Below are 22,762 nucleotides of genomic sequence, written 5' to 3'. Positions count from 1 at the left end.
AGTATAATTCAAAAAGATATGTGCACTCCTACCTTCACAGAAGCACTATTCCCAACAGCCAAGACATGGAAACAGCCTATGTGTCCATCCAGGTGGATGGATAAAGTTGTGGAACTCAGTCATAAAAATGAATGAAATAATGCCATTGGAAGGAACGTGAACGCAATTAGAGATTATCATACTAAGTGAAGTAAGTCAGAAAAAGAAAGACAAATACCATATGGTATCACTTATATGTGACAACAAAAACTGCATAAACGATCCTATCTATGAAAAAGAAACAGACTCACAGGCATAGTCAATAGACTTGTGGTTGCCAAGGGGGAAGGTGAACGGGGGAGGGACAGACTGGGAGTTTGAGGCTAGCAGATGCAAACTATTACACATAAAATGAATAAACAGCAAGGTCCTACTACACAGCACAGGGAACCATATTCAATATCCTGGAATAAACAACAATGGAAAAGAATATAAAAAATATATGTGCATAATTGAGTCACTTTGCTATATAGCAGAAAAATCAACATTTCAAAAAAAAAAGAACAGATGCCACAAATCCCACTGAATTCACAACTCTGTTTACTTTGGCAGCTGAAAGTAAAATGGGACAGCAAATAAGAAAGAAGGAAAAGGATGTCTGTTTGTGGAGGACATTGTCAAAGGTAAGAATAGTATCCAATAGCTTACTAGCAGTGGGAAAAAACAAAAACAACTCATGCAGAACCAGAACTTCTTAACGGAGTAGACTGAGACTACTTAGTGTAGGAGTAAAGAACCCAACTTAACATCAAATGCTCCTAGGGGCTTTACTATATAGACATACACAGCATGGTAATTAATGTTCATTCTAATGACATTCAACAATCAATAAAATGGTACTTTCTCTTCAGAATGCTTTATATAAGATTTTGGGTAAATAATACATTTTCTAAGATCCCATTTTAAAAACAAGTCCTAAAGATAGTTTTAGCACTTAAATGAGAAGAATTAATTTATACCAGACAATTTATTTGAAAAACTCATTCTTTGTCAATGCCAAATAATCTTATTGCCTTTAAAAAGCCCCTCAAATTCATAAAACCCTTTGACCAATAAAACAGAATTCCTAATTTCTTCTATTCTCATGTTTATTATAGAAAAGGTAGCATTTATCTTTGAAATACCAATGAAGATTACAATTAGAATAAAATGATGGTAGAGAATCCGCCTGAAATGCAGGAGACCTGGGTTCGGAGAAGAGATGGCAACTCACTCCAGTATCCTCGCCTGGAGAATTTTATGGACAGAGGAGCCTGGCTGGCTACAATCCATGGGGTTGCAAAAGAGTCAGAAATGACTGAGTGACTTCACTTACTCATTCTCTATAGAAAAACTTGGAACATGAATTTCAAGTAGTCAACTGATTGTCTTTTTCCTCTCTTTGCAATTCTCTTCACTTAGCAATTAAAGACTTCTGAAAATCATATGTCAAAGTGAAGACATTTAAACAAGCTTTAATCACTGTTATTACCAAATTAAACTGGAAAGCAGTATTATGGAAAAGGTTTTATCTATTCATAAATAATGTATCTCTTGGGAGGTCGGACCAAAAAGTTAATGACATGAAAACTTAATTCCAATTTCATATTTCGTACACAGAATAAATTACTAAAATTCACCCTGTTCTTAGGCTTCCCAGGTGGCTCAGGGGTAAAGAATCTATCTGCCAAAACTGGAGACTCAGGTTTGATTCCTGAGTCAGGAAGATCCCCTAGAGAAGGAAATGGCAACCCATTCCAGTATTCTTGCCTGGGAAATCTCATGGACAGAGGAGGCTGGTGGGCTACAGTCCATGGGGTAGCAAAAGAGTTCAACAAGACTTAAAAACTAAAACACCACCTCTGTTCTTATTCTTACTACCCTGAAGTATTGAGTTGATTTATATCTAATACTGAATAAGGAAAAACACTCCCCCCCCCCGTTTCTCCTTTTTTCTCACACTATCACACTCAGACATTTCTGACACAGATGTATAGGTTTTTTCACTTATCCAGCAATTCTCTGACACGAGGTGGGTGTCAATTAATTCAGATCTATGTGGAGGTAGCATCAGATTCCACAGGTTAAGTGCTCAGTCCCACAAGACTCCCCTGCTCCCCCTACCACCCCAATTCAGATGCCAATCACAAGTCCCAAGTCGCCACCTATACTTCTGACTGGCTGACCGTAAATCAAGAATTCCAAAGACCCTCTCTTTGGGTTCAATAATTTGCTAAAATGGCTCACAGAATTCAGGGGAACACTTATATTTATTAGTTTACCATAAAATGATATGATAAAGGATAACTAAGAACATTCAGACAGAAGAGATGCACAGCAGAAGCTACCGAGGAAAGGGAACAGAGCTTCCATCCCTTGTCAGGCATGCCACCCTCCTAGTATCTCCATGTGCTCAATAACTCAGAAGTTTTACAAGCTCTGTCCTTTTGGGAATTTTACAAACATTTCATCACTTAGGGATCAGTCATTAACTCAGTCTCCAATCTCTCTCCCCTTCCTGGAGGTTAGGGGAAGAAGGCTACTGCCGAAAGTTCCAATCTTCAGATCTTGGTGTGGTCTTTCTGGTGACCAGCTTCCATCATGAAGCTATCTAGGAACCCACTAAGTACTGCCTCATTAGAGTAAAAGCCACTCCTATCACCCAGGAAATTCCAAGGGAATTAAGAGCAATGTTAGAAACCAGGATCAAAGACCAAAAACTTAGTGCTCTTATTACTCAGGAAATTACAAAGGTTTTAGGATCTCTGTACAAAGATTTTAAGATTTACTGATCTCTCACTGGGCAGAGATCAATAAATACTTTTTCATAGCTACATTATTTAATCCTATTTAATCTTCACCACCTGAGAATTCCCACCTTATGGGGGAAAAAACCTCAAACTCAAGTGGTTAAGAGATTTAGGTTAAGAAGCTAATAACGTATATATTCTGCTTGGTCAGTTGTGTTGGAAAGTTGTACATGTGTGATATGTCTAAAATCGATGTCTGAAAACTACCAAAAAGTCTTATAAAATCTTGACTTTAAGGCCAGTATGGCTTAATAAAAGTAAGCTAGGGAAAAAACGGTAAAAAATAAGAGACAATCAGTACTGGAGAGCAATGACTTTTAACTATGGTCTCAACTGGTAGCAAAATCAATTTAGTTAGACCAAGAAAACAATTTTCTATTTTACTTCACTAAAAATAGTATGGAATAGAGTACTAAAAAATGTCTTGTACAATGAATGCAGTATCCCGGGTGGTGCTAGTGGTAAAGAATCCACCTGCCAATGCAGGAGATGAGGGTTCAATCCCTGGATCAGGAAAAGCCCCTGGGTTAGAAAACAGCAACCCACTCCAGTACATTTATTCATAAAATTCCATGGATAGAGGCACTTGGAGTGCTACAGTCCATGGGGTCACAAAGAGTCAGACACGACTGAGTGACTATTACACTGGGCTTCCAAGGTGGCGTAGTGGTAAAGAATTTGCCTGCCAAAGCAGGAGACGTCAAGAGATTTGCATGGTGCCATCCCTGGGTTTGAAGACCACCTGGAGTGGGAAATGGCAACCCAGTCCACTATTCTTGCCTGAAAATTCCATGGGCAGAGGAGCCTGATGGGCTACAATCCATGGGGTCACAAAGAGTTGGATGTGCCTGAGTGACGGAGCACATACAACAATGGTAGTGCTGTTTTGGGAAATTGTTGCTTCAGATATATTCATGTTATATGCGTATACTGATCTCTCAATTTAAAATATTATTTTATACAGTGAGTCATAAAGCCTGCCTGTAGACCACAGTGAGGATCCTAGACATTATTCTAAATGTGACAAGACTGGAAGCCAGTGTAGAGAAGAAAAAAAACAGGGACATGACAAAATCTAAGTCCTTTCCAAAGACTACTTTAACCTTCACAGAAAGTACTTACTAATTCAAATGGGAAGGTCAGTTTAAATAGGGAAACCTGGTGAACACCATGAAATCACATTTAATGCCACAACAGAAGAAAAACAGTAAATATCAACCAAGGGCCTCCTAATGTGATACACTGGAAACATTATTTATATAAGGTTCCTGGAAAAAATGCAAACCCAGAACCTGACCTCAAGGAAGCATTGGAAATAGTCTACAAAAGGTGGAAAACAAAGTCAGTGTCATAACGCTGCCTGGTTGGATGTTCCAAACTAAAAGAGACTACAGAGACCCCACAACTCGATGCAATATGACACATGTGATTGGATCCTGAATCAGGAAAAAAAAGAATTGCTGCAAAGAATGTTACTTGAACAATTGGTAAAATCTGAATATGAACTCTATATAAGATAAAAGTATTAATGTATATCAATGTCAAATTTCCTGAATTGTATTGTATTGCAGTTCTGTAAGAAAATGTCTTTTTAGTATATATGAGAGGCATTGGGGTAAAAGGGCATGGTATCGTCAACTTACTCCTAAATGTTTAAAGAAAAAGAAATGGAGAAACAGAAAAAATGTGGCAAACTGTTAATAATTACTGAAATCTAAGTGAGGGATACGGTTATGGGCTGAGTTGTATCCCCTCCCAGATTCATATGTTGAAGTCCCAAGCCTCAGCACCTCAGAATGTGACTATACTTGGAAAGATCTTCAAACAGGCAATCAAAGCACCAGGAGACTAGTTTTGCAACAACTGCTGAAGGACCTTCTCCAAATGGAAAAGAAAAGGCCACAATTACAAAAAATATATTAATAGGATAATACACCACAATCCAGTGCAAGTTATCCCAGGATTGCAAGGATCAATGTGAAACACCACAATAACAAATTGAAGAATAAGATGCAGAAAAAGCTTTTGACAAAATTCAACACTTTATGATAAAAACCCTCCAAAAAGTGGGCAGAGAGGGAACATGTCTCAACATAATAAAGGCCATAAATGGCAAACCTACAGCTAACATCATGCTCAATGGTAAAAAGTTAAAAGAATTTCCTCTAAGATCAGGAACAAGACAAGGATGTCCACTCTCTCTCCTTTTATTCAACACAGTTTTGGAAGTCCTAGCCATGGCAAGCAGAGAAGAAAAAGAAAAGGTTTCCAAAATGGTGAAGTAGTAGTAAACTGTCACTGTTTGCAAATGACATGATACTATACATAGAAGATCCAAAAGAGGCTACCAGAAAAGTGCTGAAGCTCATCCATGAAAGTTACATGATACAAAATTAATAAAGATACATTGCATTTCCACACACTAACAAAGAAGGGCTCAATGCAAAGATGGGCTCAATAAAGGACAGAAATGGTAGGGACCTAACAGAAGCAAAAGATTTTAAGAAGAGGTGGCAAGAATACACAGAAAAACTGTACAAAAAAGATCTTCACGACCCAGATAATCACAATGGTGTGATCACTCACCATCATTCATCCTGGAATGTGAAGTCAAGTGGGCCTTAGAAAGCATCACTACGAACAAAGCTAGTGGAGGTGATTGAACTCCAGTTGAGCTATTTCAAATCCTGAAAGACAATGCTGTGAAAGTGCTGCATTCAATATGCCAGCAAATTTGGAAAACTCAGCAGTGGCCACAGGACTGGAAAAAGGTCAGTTTTCATTCCAATGCCAAAGAAAGGCAATGCCAAAGAATGCTCAAACTACCACACTATTGCACTCATCTCATATAGTAGCAAAGTAATGCTTAAAATTCTCCAAGCCAGGCTTCAGCAATACGTGAACTGTGAACTTCCAGATGTTCAAGCTGGTTTTAGAAAAGACAGAGGAACCAGAGATCAAATTCCCAACATCTGCTGGATCATGGAAAAAGCAAGAGAGTTCCAGAAAAACATCTATTTCTGCTTTCTTGACTATGCCAAACCCTTTGATTGTATGGATCACAATAAACTGTGGAAAACTCTGAAAGAGATGGGAATACCAGACCACCTAACCTGCCTCTTGAGGAATCTGTATGCAGGTTGAAAAGCAGCGGTTAGAACTGGACATGGAACAACAGACTGGTTCCAAATAGTAAAAGAAGTACGTCAAGGCTGTATATTGTCACCCTGCTTATTTAACTTCTGTGCAGAGTACATCATGAGAAACGCTAGACTGGAGGAAGCAAAAGATTGCCGGGAGAAATATCAATGACCTCAGATAAACAGATGACACCACCCTTATGGCAGAAAGTGAAGAAAAACTAAAGAGCCTATAGGAGACAGGAAGAATAAAAGAAAAGCAGGCCCCGGCAAGGGCTGCAAAAGAAATTTATAATTATTGATAAACTGGATGCTATAACACATGAGACTCTTGTAACAAGTCCAGAGGAAACAGTTCGTAATCTTGAAAACAAGATATGATCTTGTTTTCTCAACTGGCGTCTCAGAGTCACATCTTTTACGTATCTGGTGGAAAGTCTACAGATAAGAATATTAGTTTTACTGTTTCCTAATTACTCAATGGTTAATAATCATTTTGTTCTTTTTCCCTGAAGGCCACATGAGTTATAGTTTAACTCCCCGCATATTCTTTCATTCATGGCTGAAAGTATAATAAAGCTGGCTTGGATTCAGTTTTAGCACCTTCCCCTTAAAGCAGTGTTGGTCCCCTGATCCTTGCTTTTCTCTGAATTCTTGTGTCTCATTTCTCATTCTCTCACCATACTGTGGTTTCAGAAACCCTGCTTGTCAAGCTGGACTCAACAGAGCCTCTTGATGAAAGTGAAAGTGAGTGAAAAAGTTGGCTTAAAGCCCAACATTCAGAAAATGAAGATCATGGCATCTGGCCCCATCACTTCACGGCAAATAAATGGGGAAACAGTGGTTGACTTTATTTTGGGGGACTCCAAAATCACTGCAGATGGTGACTGCAGCCATGAAATTAAAAGACACTTACTCCTCGGAAGGGAAGTTATGACCAACCTAGATAGCATACTAAAAAGCAGAGACATTACTTTGCCAATAAAGGTCTGTCTAGTCAAGGCTATGGTTTTTCCAGTGGTCATGTATGGATGTGAGAGTTGGACTATAACAAAAGCTGAGTGCTGACAAATTGATGCTTTTGAACTGTGGTGTTGGAGAAGACTCTTGAGAGTCCCTTGGACTGCAAGGAGATCCAACCAGTCCATCCTAAAGGAGATCAGTACTGGGTGTTCATTGGAAGGACTGATGTTGAAGCTGAAACTCCAATACTTTGGCCACCTGATACAAAGAGCTATCTCATTGGAAAAGACCCTGATGCTGGGAAAGATTGAGGGCAGGAGGAGAAGGGGACAACAGAGGAAGAGATGGTTGGATGGCATCACTGACTCGATGGACATGGGTCTGGGTGGACTCTGGGAGTTGGTGACAGACAGGGAAGCCTGGTGTGCTGTGTTTCATGGGGTTGCAGAGAGTCGGACACAACTGAGCAACTGTACTGAACTGAACTGAACAAAGAAGGACCAGAAAGAGAAATTAAAGTAACAATCCCATTTACCACTGCATCATGAAGAATAAAAAGCTAGGAATACCTACCTCAGGAGACAGAAGACCTATACTCCAAAAACTGTAAGATGCTAATGCAAGAAATCAAAGATGACACAAGTAGATAGAAAGATATATCAATTTTCTTGAATTGGAAGAATCAATATTGCCAAAATGACCATACTACCCAAAGCAATGCACAGATTCAATGCAATCCTACCAAATTACCAATGTCATTTTTCATAGAGCTAGAACAAAAAAAAATCTTAAAATCTGTATGAAGTTACAAAAGACACTGAGTAGCCACAACTACCTGGAGAAAGATGGAGCTGGAAGAATCAGTCTATACTGCAAAGCTACAGTCATCAAAATAGTATTATACCAGTACAAGAACAGAAATATAGATCAATGGAACAGGAGAGAAAGCCCAGAAAAAAACCTAAGCAGCTATGGTCAATTAATCTACAATGGAGACAAGATCTTTCCAGGTTGCTCAGGGGTAAACAACCTGTCAGCCAATTCAAGAGAGGAGGGTTCAATCCTTGGGTTGAGAAGATTCCCTGGAGAAGGGACAGGCTACCCACTCCAGTATTCATGGGCTTCCCTGATGGCTCAGATGGTAAAGAATCTGCCTGCAATGCAGGAGACCTGGGTTCGATCCCTGGGTCAGGAAGATCCCCCAGAGGAGGGCATGGCAACCCATTCCAGTATTCTTGCCTGGAGAATCTCCCATGGACAGAGAAGCCTGGTGGGCTACAGCCCATGGGGTCGCAAAGAGTCAGACATGACTGAGCGACTAAGCACAGCACACATAATGTATTAACACAGAAAACAGAAAACAGCACGATCTTCTTGGGCCTCAAAAAACAGCAGGGAAGACAGAGGTCTCAGGAACCTTTTGGGCTTTCCTGGTGGACAGACAATAAAGAATTTGCCTGTAATGCAGGAGACCCGGTTCAATCCCTGGGTGAGGAAGATCCTCTGGAGAAGGAAATGGCAATCTACTCCATTATTCTTGCCTGGAGAATCCCATGGACAGAGAATTGGGGTCCATGGGGTCACAAAGAGTCAGACACAACTGAGTGACTTTCACTTCAAAGGAGACAAGAATATACAGTGGAGAAAAGACAGTCTCTTATAAGTGGTGCTGGGAAAACTGGACATCTAAATGCAAAAGAATGAAACTAGAACATTTTTAACACCATATGCAAAAATAAATTCAAAGTGGATTAAAGACCAAAATATAAGACCAGATAATATAAAAACTCAGAGGAAAACATAGGCAGAACACTTGGACATAAATTGCAGCAATATCCTTTTCAATCTGTCTCTTAGAGTAATGGAAAGTAAAAGAATAGTTTATTATTTTAAAATAAATAAGAAATGGAAAACAAAAATAAACAAATGGAACCTAATTAAACTCAAAAACTTTTGCACAGCAAAGGAAACTACACACAAAATGAAAGGATAGCTCACAGGATGGGAGAAAATATTTGCAAACAATGCAACCAACAAGGGATTAATCTCCAAAATTTACAAACAGCTCAGGCAGTTCAATAGCAAAAAAAACAATCCAATCAAAAAATGGGCAGAAGATCTAAACAGACATTACTCCAAAGACGACGTACAGGGAATTTCCTGGCAGTACAGTGGTTAGGACTCAGCAAGCACTTCCACTCCCAGGGGCCCAAGTTCAATCTACGGTCAGGGAACTAAGATCCTGCAAGCTGTGCATTCAAAGGAGAGAGAGGGAAAAGAAGACATAGAAATGGCCAAGAGGCACATGAAAAGAAGCTCAACATCACTAATTATTAGAGAAATGCAAATCAAAACAACAATGAGTTATCACCTCAAACCAGTCAGAATGGCCTTCGTTAAAAGTCTAGAAATAATAAATGCTGGAGAAAGTATGGAGAAAAGGGAGCTCCCCTGCATTGTGGGTGGGAATGTAAACTAGTACAGCCACTATGAACAGTATGGGGATACCTTAAAAACTAAAAATAGAGCCACTATATGATCCAGCAATCCTACTCCTGGGCATATATCCAGAGAAACCCATGGTTAGAAAGGATACATGCACTCTGGTGTTCACTGCAGCGTTGTTTACAATAGCCAAGACATGGAAGGACCTAACTGTTCATGAACAGATGAATGGATAAAGAAAATGTGGTACATATATACAATGGAATATTCCACTAAGAAGAATGAAATGATGACATTTGCAGCAACATGGATGGAGATTATCATACTAAGTGAAGACAGAGAAAAACAAATACATCACTTACATGCGAAATCTTAAAAAATGACACAAATGAACTTACTTAGAAAACAGAAAACACTCACAGGTTTAGCAAACAAACTATAGTTACCAAAAGGGAAAGGTGGGGGAGGGAGAAGAATTTGGGAGCCTGGTATTGACAAATACACACTACTATATTTAAAGCAGATAACCACCAAGGACCTACTATATTGCACAGGGAACTCTACTCAATATTCTATAATAATCTAAATGGAATACAAATTTGAAAAAGCATAGATATATGTATATATGTATATGTGCAACTGAATCACTTTGCTGTATACTTGAAACTAATTTACATTATAAATCAACTCTGACAGTAATTACAAAAAAAAACACCCCTCAACTAGTTAACCTAACACAACATGACCTAACACAAATTGAGGTCAACCAACTACAGCATGTACACATTTTCAAGTATAAATGGAAAAACTGCCTACAGAGACCATGTACTGGGCTATACACAAGTCTGAATAAATTTTAAAAGACTGGTTATCTCTAATAAGCACAATGAAGTTAGTGAGAAATTAGTTTAAGAATACACACACACATCAAAAAAATCCCTACTAAATGGGAAATTAAAACACCTTATAAATAAGAATGGATCAAAGAAAAGAGTAAAGGATATTAGAAAATATGTTAAGCTGAAACAAAATAGTGTAACTTATCAAATTATATGGAACCGAGTTTAAATGGTGCTTTGAGAAAAATTTATTGGTTTAAATACATTTATCAGAGGAGAGGTGCTACAAACCAATTACCTATGTTTTCACCTAAGAAGCTAGAAAAAGAGGAATAAACTAAACCCATAATTAGTAGATAAAATAGTAAGAGAAAAATGAATAAAATACAAAATGGAGAAATAATGTTAAAAAATCAATGAAATCAAAATAGGTAACTTAAAAGATTAATAAAATCGATAAATTGATATAAAGGCTGACAGAAAATAGAGGAGAGTAAACATATAACGAAGTACAAAAGAGGAGCCATTGCTACAATTCTATAAACATTCAACAGACAATGAGAGAGTATTTTGAAGTACTTTTGCCGATAAATTCAACAGCTTGGATGGGATGGATTAATATATGAAGGACAACAATGATCATTACAAGCTAAAGAGGAAACAAAATCAGAATGGCTCTGTATCTACTAACAAAGCTAACCTCAATTAAATCCCTTCCCACCAAAAAACTCCAGGTACAGGTATTTTCAGTGACACATTTTACCAAACACTTAAAGAGCAAATAATATCCATCCTATACAAACTCCATCAGAAAATAAAACCTTTCAATTCAAGAGGATGGAATTACTGTTATTTGGAGAAAAAAATTACAAGAAAATCACAGACTAATATCCCTTATGAATATAGAAATAAAAATCCTTAAAATAATGCTTTCAATTTTTTAAAATTAAATGGTAAAACTGTACATATTAACAGATACAAGACAAAATTCACATAATCAAAGCACATGCCCAAAAAAATACTTAAATTCACCAAAATTCATGATTAAAAAGATAAAAATCTCAGCAAACGAGACTATAGGTGAGTTCCTCAACCTAACATATGAAAACCATAATATCATATTTAATGGTTAACTATTCAATCTTTCTTCCTAGGACCAGGAATAAGATAAAGAATTTTACTCTCATCATTGAAATTCAACATTGCATCTGATGTCCTACTTAGCACATTAAGAAAAAGAATTTTAACTATCTTTATTCAGTCATTATCCTGTACATAAATATACTCATCTACCAAAAAGCACTAGAAAAAGAGAATTTATAAAAGTTTCAATACAAAGTCAATGAACTTTACTTCTGTGTAAAAGACGAAACATATTGGAAATATAGAGAAGTATATGCTAATTACAATAGCTTCCATAATATGAAATAATGGTATTAAACTGAACACTAAATACTTCAAAATATCGCAAAGAAACATTAAGACAAACCTAAGTCAATGGAGACATACAATGTCACAAATGACACAACATTATTAAGGTATCGATTCTCAAAGTTGGCCTACAAATTAAATGCAATTCCAATAAAAATCCGAGCAAATATTTCTGTACAAATTGCAAAGCTGACTGTAAGTTTTTCAAAAACAAAACCAATTTAGGAAAATAAAAACAAAGATCCAAGACTAGAACTATCTGATAGCAAGACCACTACAAAGCTATAGAAATCAAGCCAAGGGATCAGCAAACTTTTACTTAAAGGGTCAGACAGTAAAAACTTCATGGCTAAGGGCCATATGGTCTCTTTTAAAACCACTCACCTGTTTGTATTATAGTTTTTATTTCAACAAAACTCTTTTACCAATGGGGTGGGGGCAAGTAACCAGTAGGTTCTTATCCTGTTCTAGATATGAACCATTTGCCACAGATGTGTATTACAAGTATCTCTTCCTCACTGCAAGTTTCCTTCTATACTCTCGTAATATTATCTTTTGATAAACAGATGTTCTGAATTTTGATCCAACTGAACACTTGTGTTTTTACACTGTTTATATGCCCTGTCCAAATAATCTTTACCTACTTGAAGGCCACAAAAATTTCTGTTTTCCTCTACACACTTGTATAGACATGCAATCCATCTATAATTGATTTTTGCATATGGTGTGATGTAAATGTCAATAGATTACTTTTCTTATGGCTATCTAACAGACTAAAGCCATTTATTTTTATCATCTTTCCCCCCACTATATTGTAGTATCATCCTTGTCACATATCAAGGACGTGCTAATTGTATTCATGTGTTAGAATTATTGTCCATAACAACAAAGAAACTACATTTTTTAATCAAGTATTTATCAAATCATCCAGCTAGAAACATGAAGACTTTCTCTTATCTGGAGTGTAAAGGGCAATCTCCCTGGGAAAAAGATTGGAGAATAAAGAAAGAAGTCCTCTAAGTGGGACTTGGCACTTAAGATAATTTCTGAAAATATCCTTGCACTTCATAAGATTTCAGATGAAAGTTTATTAAATATTCTATCTAAAACAAAACATCTAAGAATATCTTCCCATAAGATGCTCTGTATATATGAATTCATATTCTAAGAAAAAATGGTCAGTCAAGTAACAATCTCATTGATACCTCAAGTGTTAAGTCACTCAGTCATGTCTGACTCTTTGTGACCCCATAGACAATAGCCCACCAGGCTCTTCTATCCATGGAATTCTCCAGTAAAGAATACTGGAGTGGGTTGCAATTTCCTTCTCCATTGATACCTCAAGGGAAAGGCTAAATTCTAGTGGACTGAGGGCTTGATACTACGTAGAAATTTTAAGAATCAAAAAGTATGTGATATGCAACTAAAATAATCTTTCTTTGCAGAGAAAAGAAGGTAAAAATGAACTGAAGACAATTTCAAATAGGTCCATCACAGGTAACATCAATAATAACAATTGGCAACAAACAATTGACATTATCTATTATATTTTCATAACCCTGAAAGAAACTGAAGTGCTTTCATTTGAATCACACTTATGACATCAGCATTCCCATGATACCCAAACATTAACTTGTAAAAAAACAATTATTCTAAAAATTCTTGCATTTCAGCACATCTTTCTGGCAGAGGCACTAATGTGTTCTAGACTACTATCTCATGGTGGTGTTAGAACAACCAACCTTGGAAGATAAATGGTCTCCCTCCAGAGCAAAAATTAGACTTGTTAGTAAACAAGTAGCATACTCTTTCTCTCCTGAGCGAAGTAGACAAGTTTTCTGGCTACCTTCATATTACACTGTGAGAACTGGGGCTCCGGGACTGGTCCAAGTGTTGATACTCTAGCTAATGTTACTACTGTCAGTAATAAAACTGTCCTTTCTGACCCAAGTCTTGAGTTTTTTACCAGCATCTATGAAACGGTGGCAGACTAACTTGTTAGGTTACAGGAAAGTTAAAAATCTCAAACCTACTGCCATTTTGGAGAGAATGGATGCTGACAGACACACGGCTCTCTTAGAAAATATGAGGGCCTTATGGTTTAACTTATACAATCCGAGTGAAGTCTGTGGGGACTGGTAACAAACATGCAGATCAAACTGTACAGTAAATCAGGCAATGAATAGTCCCCTCCTTTACTGCCTGGTAATTAGGAAGAATTGGGGACAGGGGTGCAGACTGCTTCCAGGGAAGAAGCTGATTCATAGTCAGCTGCTTGAATGGTGCTCTGGTAGTTGCTAACTCTTCCAAAAGAGAACACCTCTTCATCAATCTAGTCAGATTCAGTAACAACTAGCAGTAGGATATGCCTCCTTCCATTTTCAGACACCGTAACAGAGATATACATCTACTCTGATCATGAAAGCAGGGGAATTATTACATAGCTTCATTGCTACTATAGTCAAATTTGATGTAATCAATAAATTATAAATTCAGTACCCCAAGGAGCTTGAAAGCTGGAGAACCACTGATTTAGATACTTTCTAAATGTATTTCCTTCCTCTATAAACTCTGAGCCTACTCTTAATATCTTTTTGAAAGAATTAGGATACAGAATACATGTAATTTCTATTTTTCTTAATGACATTAATCTAAAAGAATTATTTCCTGTTTGTACTTCCTCTGCTTACTGTCTCAATGACTTATAAGTTACAAATATTCTTTTCAGATGTTTCATTCTCATGTTTTAAGCAGTGAATAACAAACACCACATGATCTAGAAAATTCACTGTAGTTTAATATTTTAAAAACATCCTATCACCTTTTGATGGTTCAAGGCTATATTTAATTTGATCAGTGTTGCCTGGCAGTAATAAAATGCAAGACACTTACAAAATTTTAAGTTTTCTAGTAGTCATATTAAAAAGTAGAGAGAAATGGGATATATTGATTTTAATAAATGTATTTTACTTAACCTAATCAATTATCATTTCAACATGAACATTCATATAAAAATTATTAATAATATATCTCATATTCTTTTTTTCATGCTAAGTTTTCAAAATCTTGTTGTATATTTCACACTTACAGTACCTCTCAACTAGCCACATTTCAACTGCTTGAAAGCTATGTGGCTAGTGGTTAATGTTTTGGAAAAAAGCTTACAGGAAAGTTAAAATAATTCAACTATATCTAAATTCTGATTTGAGCTTTACACCCCAGAGATCACATCTCATTACTTTTCTTCTTCAATGCTGAAATTTAATCTTTCTCTTTATTATGTTGCTACATATATGCATTTAACATTTTACTTTCCAAATGCCAAATTCTAACCCTGATTTACATTTCATTCAGGGAATTTATATTTTGGAAAACCTGTCATTTACAATATAGAGTTATGACCTTTCTGTTTTAGTACTTCTTCTCCTCCTCTAAAATTAGGGCATATACTGACCTTTCCATGTATAGGTAATTTCAAATTGTCCGAAGTCATGACAAATGAAATAAAGAAGAGAAACTTGAAATAAACACTGCAAAAAAGAGTACAAATTACCCAAGTATTTGAAGCCTAAAATGGATGTACTACTGAATAGCCACAATGCTAGAGCCTCCTTCATTCCTTTCCCCAATGACTAGCCAAGTAGTAGCTCTTGGGTATAACAAGAAACTATTTTTGTACAAGCTACATTTAACCACCTAGACCTTGATTTTCACACAATACACTGACCTACCACATCTGTTTTTTAAAAGAAGATGGACTGAGTATTATTTGTTGGAGATGTTCCAGTTATTATCAGTCCACTTATTCCCAAACATCCATGTTTATGCATTTTTATTTCATGGAATCTTGGCCTATATTCATAAAAAGTGACTAATAATAGAAAAGTCAAATGCTTGTCATTATACAGAAAAACTTTGGCCTCAAATTTAACTCAACTGAGATACTGGTTCAAGATAGAAATGAAAAAGGATACTGACTCACCTCCTCCCATGAAAGAGGGGCAGGCTTTTAATTCAACACCCATCTAGGAGCCTCCTGAAATACACTTCAGGGACAGAGGCCAGAAAGCACCATCTCCTGCACGCTCCCTCTGCATCTCTTCAGAGCACCAGTATCTCCCAGAGAGAACCTTGTACATACATCTGGTGCCCCTGCTTTCCCATCTAGTACCCTGGTTTTTGTGGCTGCCGCCCAGGGGATGCTCACTGTTGGCCTGGGTCTGGTAGTCAGTGCGGCTTGTGTTCCTGGTACCGTGGGACTATAGCAATTAGAGACAGTTCCTGGTTGGCTACCACTATCAGGGCTTAATGCAGATGGCAAGATACACTCCAGTCCTTCTGTGAAAAGGACTCTGCCTGTCCTAGAGCTTCAGAGTAGCGATAGGCTTCTCGGGTGACCTATCTAAAAGCTTACTGAGTTGTTTTTTGGAGGCTGAGGCCAGTGGTCGCCATCTTTGCACATTCCCTCTGCCTTACTCTAGGTCACTGGTATTTCTAGGAAAGGAGCTTATATACTCATCTGGTGCCCCAATTTTTGTGACTGTCGCCCAGGGTACACCTCTAGATCATCTGGCTCTGGTGTACAGTGGGACTTACGTCTGCAGTCCACAGGACTGTACATATTTGCATACTTTAAAAGCTGATGTCTGAGGGTCTGGTTTCCAATCAGACTGAATTCAGGTGCTGACTGAGATCCTCCATTTTGGGATGCTAATAGGTCTTGCCACACCCTCAACTACTGAAAGCCAAAATAAGATGCTTGGACAATCACAAAGTTTGACAGGCAACAAAAAACTAGGGGCAGAGTGCAACAATTAAGTTTCATCTCCTTTATAAGACCACTTCTTTAACTAGGAGAGGTGGCTATTTTATTTAATGGACAGAAACCAACACAGAAAATCAAGGAAAATGAAGAAACAGAGGAATATGTTTCAGAGGGAAAGCCAAGATAAAACCTCAGAAAGAGACCTTAATGAAACAGCAGTAAGTAATTTAACTGATAAAATAATTCAAAATAATGGTCATAAAGATGCCCACCAAGACTGAGAGAGGTAGGAACAAACAAAGTGAGAACTTCAATAAAGCTTTAGAAGATAAAAGAAAGTGTCAAATAAAAGTCACAGAGCTGAAGAATGCAATAACTGAATAAACTAAAGATGAGAAGACACAAAAGGATCATTGAGGTCAAACTTAGGATAGTTCAACTCACTCAATCAGAGCAGCAAAAAGGAAAAACAATGAAAAAGTGAAGACAGCTGAAGGGACGACATCAAGCAGACTAACGTTTACACCATGGAACCCCAGAAGGAGAAGAGAGAGAGAAAAAGTGACAGAAAACTTTTTGAAGATAGATTGGTGGAGATGTTCCATTATTTGGGTAAAGAAACAGATAACCAGACCCAGAAAGCCCATAGAGTTCCAAATATGGAGATCCCAAAGTTGGACCCATAAGACACCTTGTAATTAATGTGTCAAAAGCTAAAAGGTGGAGCAAGAGAAAAACTTTTTACATACAAGGGAACCCCATAAGACTATGAGCAGATTTTTTCAGCAGAAACTATGGAGGCCAGAAGGAAGTAGCATAATACTTCAAAGTGCTGAAAGGAAAAATCTTCCAGCCAAGAGTACTCTACCTGGGAAAACTGTCATTCAGAATGGGAGGAGAGAGAAAGAATTTTCCAGACAAGCAAAAACTGAAACAGTACATCACCAATTGACCAATTAATGTCAATGAAACTTCTTTAAGCTGAAACAAAATGGAGCTAATTAGTAAAAAGAAAACCATAAAAGTATAAATCTCACTGGCAAATGTACAGAATATAGTAAAATTCTGAATAATCTAAGTGGTAAAGGGTGTGGGTTAATTTATAAAGATAGTATGACAAAAGTAGTAAAAATAAAGAGACAACAATTTGCTGAGGGATAAACAAGATAAATGGGCTTCCCTAGTGGCTCAGACAGTAAAGAGTATGCCTGCAATGCAGGAGGCCCAGGTTCAGGCCCTCGGTTGGGAAGATCCCCAATAGAAGGAAATGGCAATACACTCCAGTATTCTTGCCTGGAAAATCCCAAGGATGGAGGAGCCTGGCAGGCTACAGTCCATGGGGTCACAAACAGTCAGACATGACTAAGCAACTAATACACAAACAAGATAAAAAGATGTAAATTGTGAGATGAGAAACAAAACATGGGGTAGGGGTTGTAGAGCTTTAGAACTGTTCAAAACTTGTTATAAACTTAAAATAGAGTGTTATAAACATAAGTTGTTTCATGTAAGCTTCATGGTAACCACAAACCAAAAACCTCAAGTAAATATAAAGAAGATAAAGGAATCTAAACATACTACTAGAAAAAATAATTTAATCACAAAAGAAGTAATCAATGGAAGAAGAAAGGAAAAGAGCAACTGCAAAACAGAAGATACATTATTAAAAATTACTTTAAATGTAAATTGATTAAAATAAAACCATCAATCAACAGAGTGGATGAATGAACTAAAAAACTTGAACCATTTATATGTTGCCTATAAGAGACTCACTGCATATAAGGAAACATGAAGACTAAAAGTAAAGAGATGGAAAAAGATATTCCAGGCAAACCAAAACAAAGCGGAGGTAGCTCACTTATATCACACAAAATACACTTTAATACAAAGACTACAATAAGGCACAACAAAGGTCACTATATAATAATAAAAGGGTCAGTCCAACAAAAATTTGTACGTATTTATGAACCTAACATAGGAGCACGCTTGTCTATATAAAGCAAACATTAACAGACCTAAAATGAGAAAGGGTCAGCAATACAAGAGTAACAGGGGACTTCAATAAGCCACCTTCACCAATGCACATATTATCCAGACAGAAAATTAATAAGGAACTATTGGCCTTAAAAGATACATTAAACCATACAGCCTTAATAGATATAAACAGAACATTCCACCCAAAGGCAACGGAATAAACATTCTTTTCAAGCATGCATGGCATATTCTACAGGATAGATCATGTTAGGCTAAAACACAGGAATTAATAAAACTGAATAGTATCAAGATCTTTTGCGACCACAAAAAACTTGATATCAACTATAAGACAAAAACTCAAACATTTGCAAATATGTGGAGATTAAATTCAATGTGAATTCAATACACCAAAACTTATGGAACACAGCAAAAGCAGTTCTGAGAGGGAAATTCATACCAATAACTGCCTACAATAAGAACGATCCCAAATAACCTAACTTGTACATCTCAAGGAACTAAAAATTAACCAAGTTCAAAGTTAGTAGAAGGAAGGAAAACAAAACTCCAAGTAAAAATAAATGAAATAAGAGACTTAAAAGACAATGAAAAGATCAATAAAACTAAGAATGGATTTCTTGAAAAAAATACACAAAATTGACAATGCTTCAGGCAGATGTGCCAAGAAAAAAGATAAATGAAATCAGAAATGAAGGAGACATTACACCTCATACCACAGACATTCAATGAAGTATAAGAAACTGCTATGGACAAATTATATGCTAACAAATTGGACAACCTAGAGGAAATGAACAAACTTACAAAGCTGAATCATGAAGAAACAGAAAATCTGAACAGGCCAATTACTAGTAAGGAGTAATCAAAACATCTCAACCAAAGTCCAGGACCAGGTAGCTTCACTGGTGAATTCTACCAAACATCTAAAGAATTAATACTAGTTCGTCTCAAACTCTTTTTGGGGAGGGGGAAGAATAGGGGACGTGTTCTAACTAATTTTGCTAGCTCAGCATTACCTTGATACCAAACCCAGACAATAACACCACAAAACAGGAATCTACACACCAATATCCCTGATGAACACAGATGAAAAAAATCAAGAAAAGCCTAGCAAGTCAAATTCGATACATTAAAAGGATGATACAACACAAAGCGTTTAATTATTCCAGGGCTACAACGATGGTTGAGTAGTTGCAGATCAATAAATGCAATCATATACTATGTTAACAAAATGAAAAATAAAAATCATACTATCATCTCAATAGATGCAGAAAGCACTTGACAAAATTCAATGTCCCTTTATTGAAGGGTTTATTGAAATAAATCCCTTCTTGTGTGTTTATTTAAAAACCCTCAAGAAGAAACTTAGCCTAACATAATAAAAGACATACATGACAAGCCCCCATTTAACATCATACTCAACGGTAAAAAGTTGAAAGCTTTGTTCTAAGATCAAGAACAATGATAGCCACTCTTCCCACTTCTATTAAACATACTATTGAAAGTCTTAGAAGAGCAATTAGGCAAAAAAAAGACAAGACATCCAAATTGAAAAGAAATAGAACTGTCACTTTACAGATAGGATATGATATTGTATCTACAAAACACTACAGATTTCACCAAAAAACCGTCAGAACTAATACACAAATTCAGTAACATTGCATGATACAAAAATAAACAGGTATCTGTTACATTTCTGTATACGAATAATGAACTATCAGAAAGAGAAATTAAGAACATAACCTTATTTACAGCTGTATCCAAAAGAATAAAATACCTAGGAATACGTTTAATCAGGAGGTGAAAGTCCAGTACACTGAAAACTGTAAGACATGGTGAAACAAACTGAAAACATAAATAAATGCACTCAGGGACTGTAAGAATTAATAATGTTAATATGTCCATATTACCCAAAGCAATCTACAGATTCAATGCAATCTCCCTAAAATTCCAATGGAATTCTTCACAGAAATAAAACAATCCTAAAATTTGTATGGAACCACAAAAACCCCAAACAGCTAAAGCAATCCTGAGAAAGAGAACAAAGCTGGAAGCATCATGTTCCTTGACTTCAAACTATAATGCAAAACTATAATAATCAAAACAGTAAAGTATTGGCATAAAAACAGATGCATAGATCAATGGAACAAAACAGACAGCCCAGAAATAAACCCATCTATATCTGGTCAATTAATTTATAACAAAGGAGCAGAATACATTATTATACTTAAACAAGATATTAACACTGAACTGATTAAATATTTAAAGTATGTAAAAAATGCTGCAATATTTAATTAAACAATGAGGGATTGTTTATATATTTCTTAAAGATAGGATCTGCTTATAATAAGTCTGTTATTCATGCTCTATGGGAACACATTTTATTCAGACTGCAGTGGTTTAGAATCTTGAAATTATAATTTATGATCCTGGTATTGAGGGAAAATTATGGTGAAACATCCTGAAAGTCCACAGATCTAGTTTCTAATACTGGCTCTATCTTTGATCTCATGTAAACCTCACCCACTATAGCCTAACAGATCTGCAAAATAAAAAGATGAAATACAGTTCTACAGATCCAATTTTTTTCAAAGTTAGAAGGATTATCCCTGTTTATTATGTATTATAATTCTTCCCCACTCCTGATGTACATTTCTATGACACTGAGAAGGTCCACAGCTATAACACTTCACCTTCTATAAATCCTTAAGGAGTAAAGTGACATTTGGTTGGTAAATTTAAGAAGAAAATTCCGAGTATATTCTTCTCGGCTCTATCAACTTTTTCCTCTAGGGAGCTAGAGACCTCAGAGAATAAGATGCTTCCACTGCCCCACCAGAGTCAGCCAGATCTGGTTTGGCACTGCCTGTGACTAAGGTTAGGTGCTATTTGCTAAATTCTAGGATTTAGTCAGCAGATGGGGCATTTGTACCCTAATTTGTTAGTAATAAAGGTTTTATTTCAGTCCCCTTCTATTAGTCCTTGGTTTTAACTTATAGTATGTTAAACAAAGGAAATAACGAGCAGTATCATTAACTAGATGCCTCTCAGTAACCAAGATTAAACTACTGATCAACACTACTTAGTACTACTATGCTATGATGAAGTAAAATTCTCAGAGAAGCTAAGCTAAAACAGTCATGTTTTACGACATCTAAGATCAGGTGCCTTCTCTATAAAAGTTAGGCAGGAAGCAGTATCTGAAAGTTATAGCTCCTAAGACTATAAGTTTAGGAGGAAAGGCCAGATTCTTCAAGAATAAATAGTCTACAGTTAGTCAAGGTTCAAGAGTTTTCATCAGTCATACTTAGAATGATTTTCTAAAATCTAACCCAAGGCAGTAAGAGTGTGTAATGGCTCTTTACTCACAATAAGGGAGTTTATCTATGGGATTATGTCAGAACTAAAAAACATCTAAGAAGCAAAATGCCAAGAAAACCTAACAACTTTGATCATCTGGGCTTTGGATCAAGTGACCAGAGTGCATAAAACAATATGATCAAGAACTCTGTTCAATCAGAGGAGTGACTGAAAAAAGAACAGGAGATATGAAAGTACATGCAAATTGACTGTCACCAACAAATCAGTCTAAAAATGTTTTTAAGCACCTATTAGAATCAGGACCCTTGGCAGGTGTTAGGTACACTGTGGTAAGCAAAATGTTATCTCTGTGCTTTTCAGAAGTTATTCATGTTACATGTTGATGGGGTGGAGAGCACAGTAGATGTAGAAATTAACCTTAAGAGTAAGTAATTTTGGTATAAGCTTCAATGACACCTTTTTTCTACCCACTGATCTTGTGCAATTCCACATCACTTCTCCACACAGGTACAATCCAGAAATGCTCCTTTTTATAATTCCTTTGAGTATCATAATATCCAGCTATTAGTTTTTAAAAAGTTAAGTATCTAAAAAATATTACAAAAGGACAGTGAATGAAAGGAACAGTTAGATATTAAGTTGTCATATATTGCAGGCACAACTACAAATAAAAAACATGCACAGAAAAAAAACCACTGAAAGATATCACTATGCAGTAGTACCAAACATACAACACTGTTTAATTACGGGTGATGGTGTGAAAAGATGGCTACTTTAGGAAATGAAGAAATTTGTCACAGACAGTAAATGCCAATCAATCTTTGCAAAATAGTATTTAGTCAGTCACTTATCATTTCATCTGAATAACTTCTCTCTATTCACAAATTTTTATAAATATCATTATCAAGAACTTACCACATGAGTAGTTTTTAATGTATTGCCATCAAATCTGCATAAACTGAAGTTCTCTTCAAAGAAAATATCACATTCTTCTAACTCTTGAGCATTACAAGGAGGTTTATCTTTATCTGGATTTGGATT

General features: G+C 36.4%; 1 protein-coding gene and 1 long non-coding RNA gene across 4 annotated transcripts in view; one reads left to right on the top strand and one right to left on the bottom strand.

Moving 5' to 3' along the window:
* The window catches only part of LOC121820349 (uncharacterized), a 151,650-nt gene extending 129,009 nt beyond the window's left edge, over nt 1-22,641 (top strand). For both annotated transcript variants that reach the window (XR_009594984.1, XR_006060855.2), the window contains exon 4: nt 1-22,641. This exon is cut by the window's left edge. This is a non-coding gene — a long non-coding RNA (uncharacterized LOC121820349).
* NUDCD1 (NudC domain containing 1) overlaps nt 1-22,762 on the bottom strand; it is a 91,739-nt gene that overhangs the window by 14,598 nt on the left and 54,379 nt on the right. For both annotated transcript variants that reach the window (XM_004011783.5, XM_012183961.4), the window contains one exon: nt 22,637-22,762. In XM_004011783.5, coding sequence (XP_004011832.2) covers nt 22,637-22,762 — 126 coding nt within the window. The remainder of the gene's footprint in view (nt 1-22,636) is intronic.

The sequence above is a fragment of the Ovis aries genome, chromosome 9 (assembly GCF_016772045.2).
Source record: "Ovis aries strain OAR_USU_Benz2616 breed Rambouillet chromosome 9, ARS-UI_Ramb_v3.0, whole genome shotgun sequence".
Classification (NCBI taxonomy): domain Eukaryota; kingdom Metazoa; phylum Chordata; class Mammalia; order Artiodactyla; family Bovidae; genus Ovis; species Ovis aries.
This window is presented reverse-complemented; position numbering and strand designations above follow the sequence as displayed.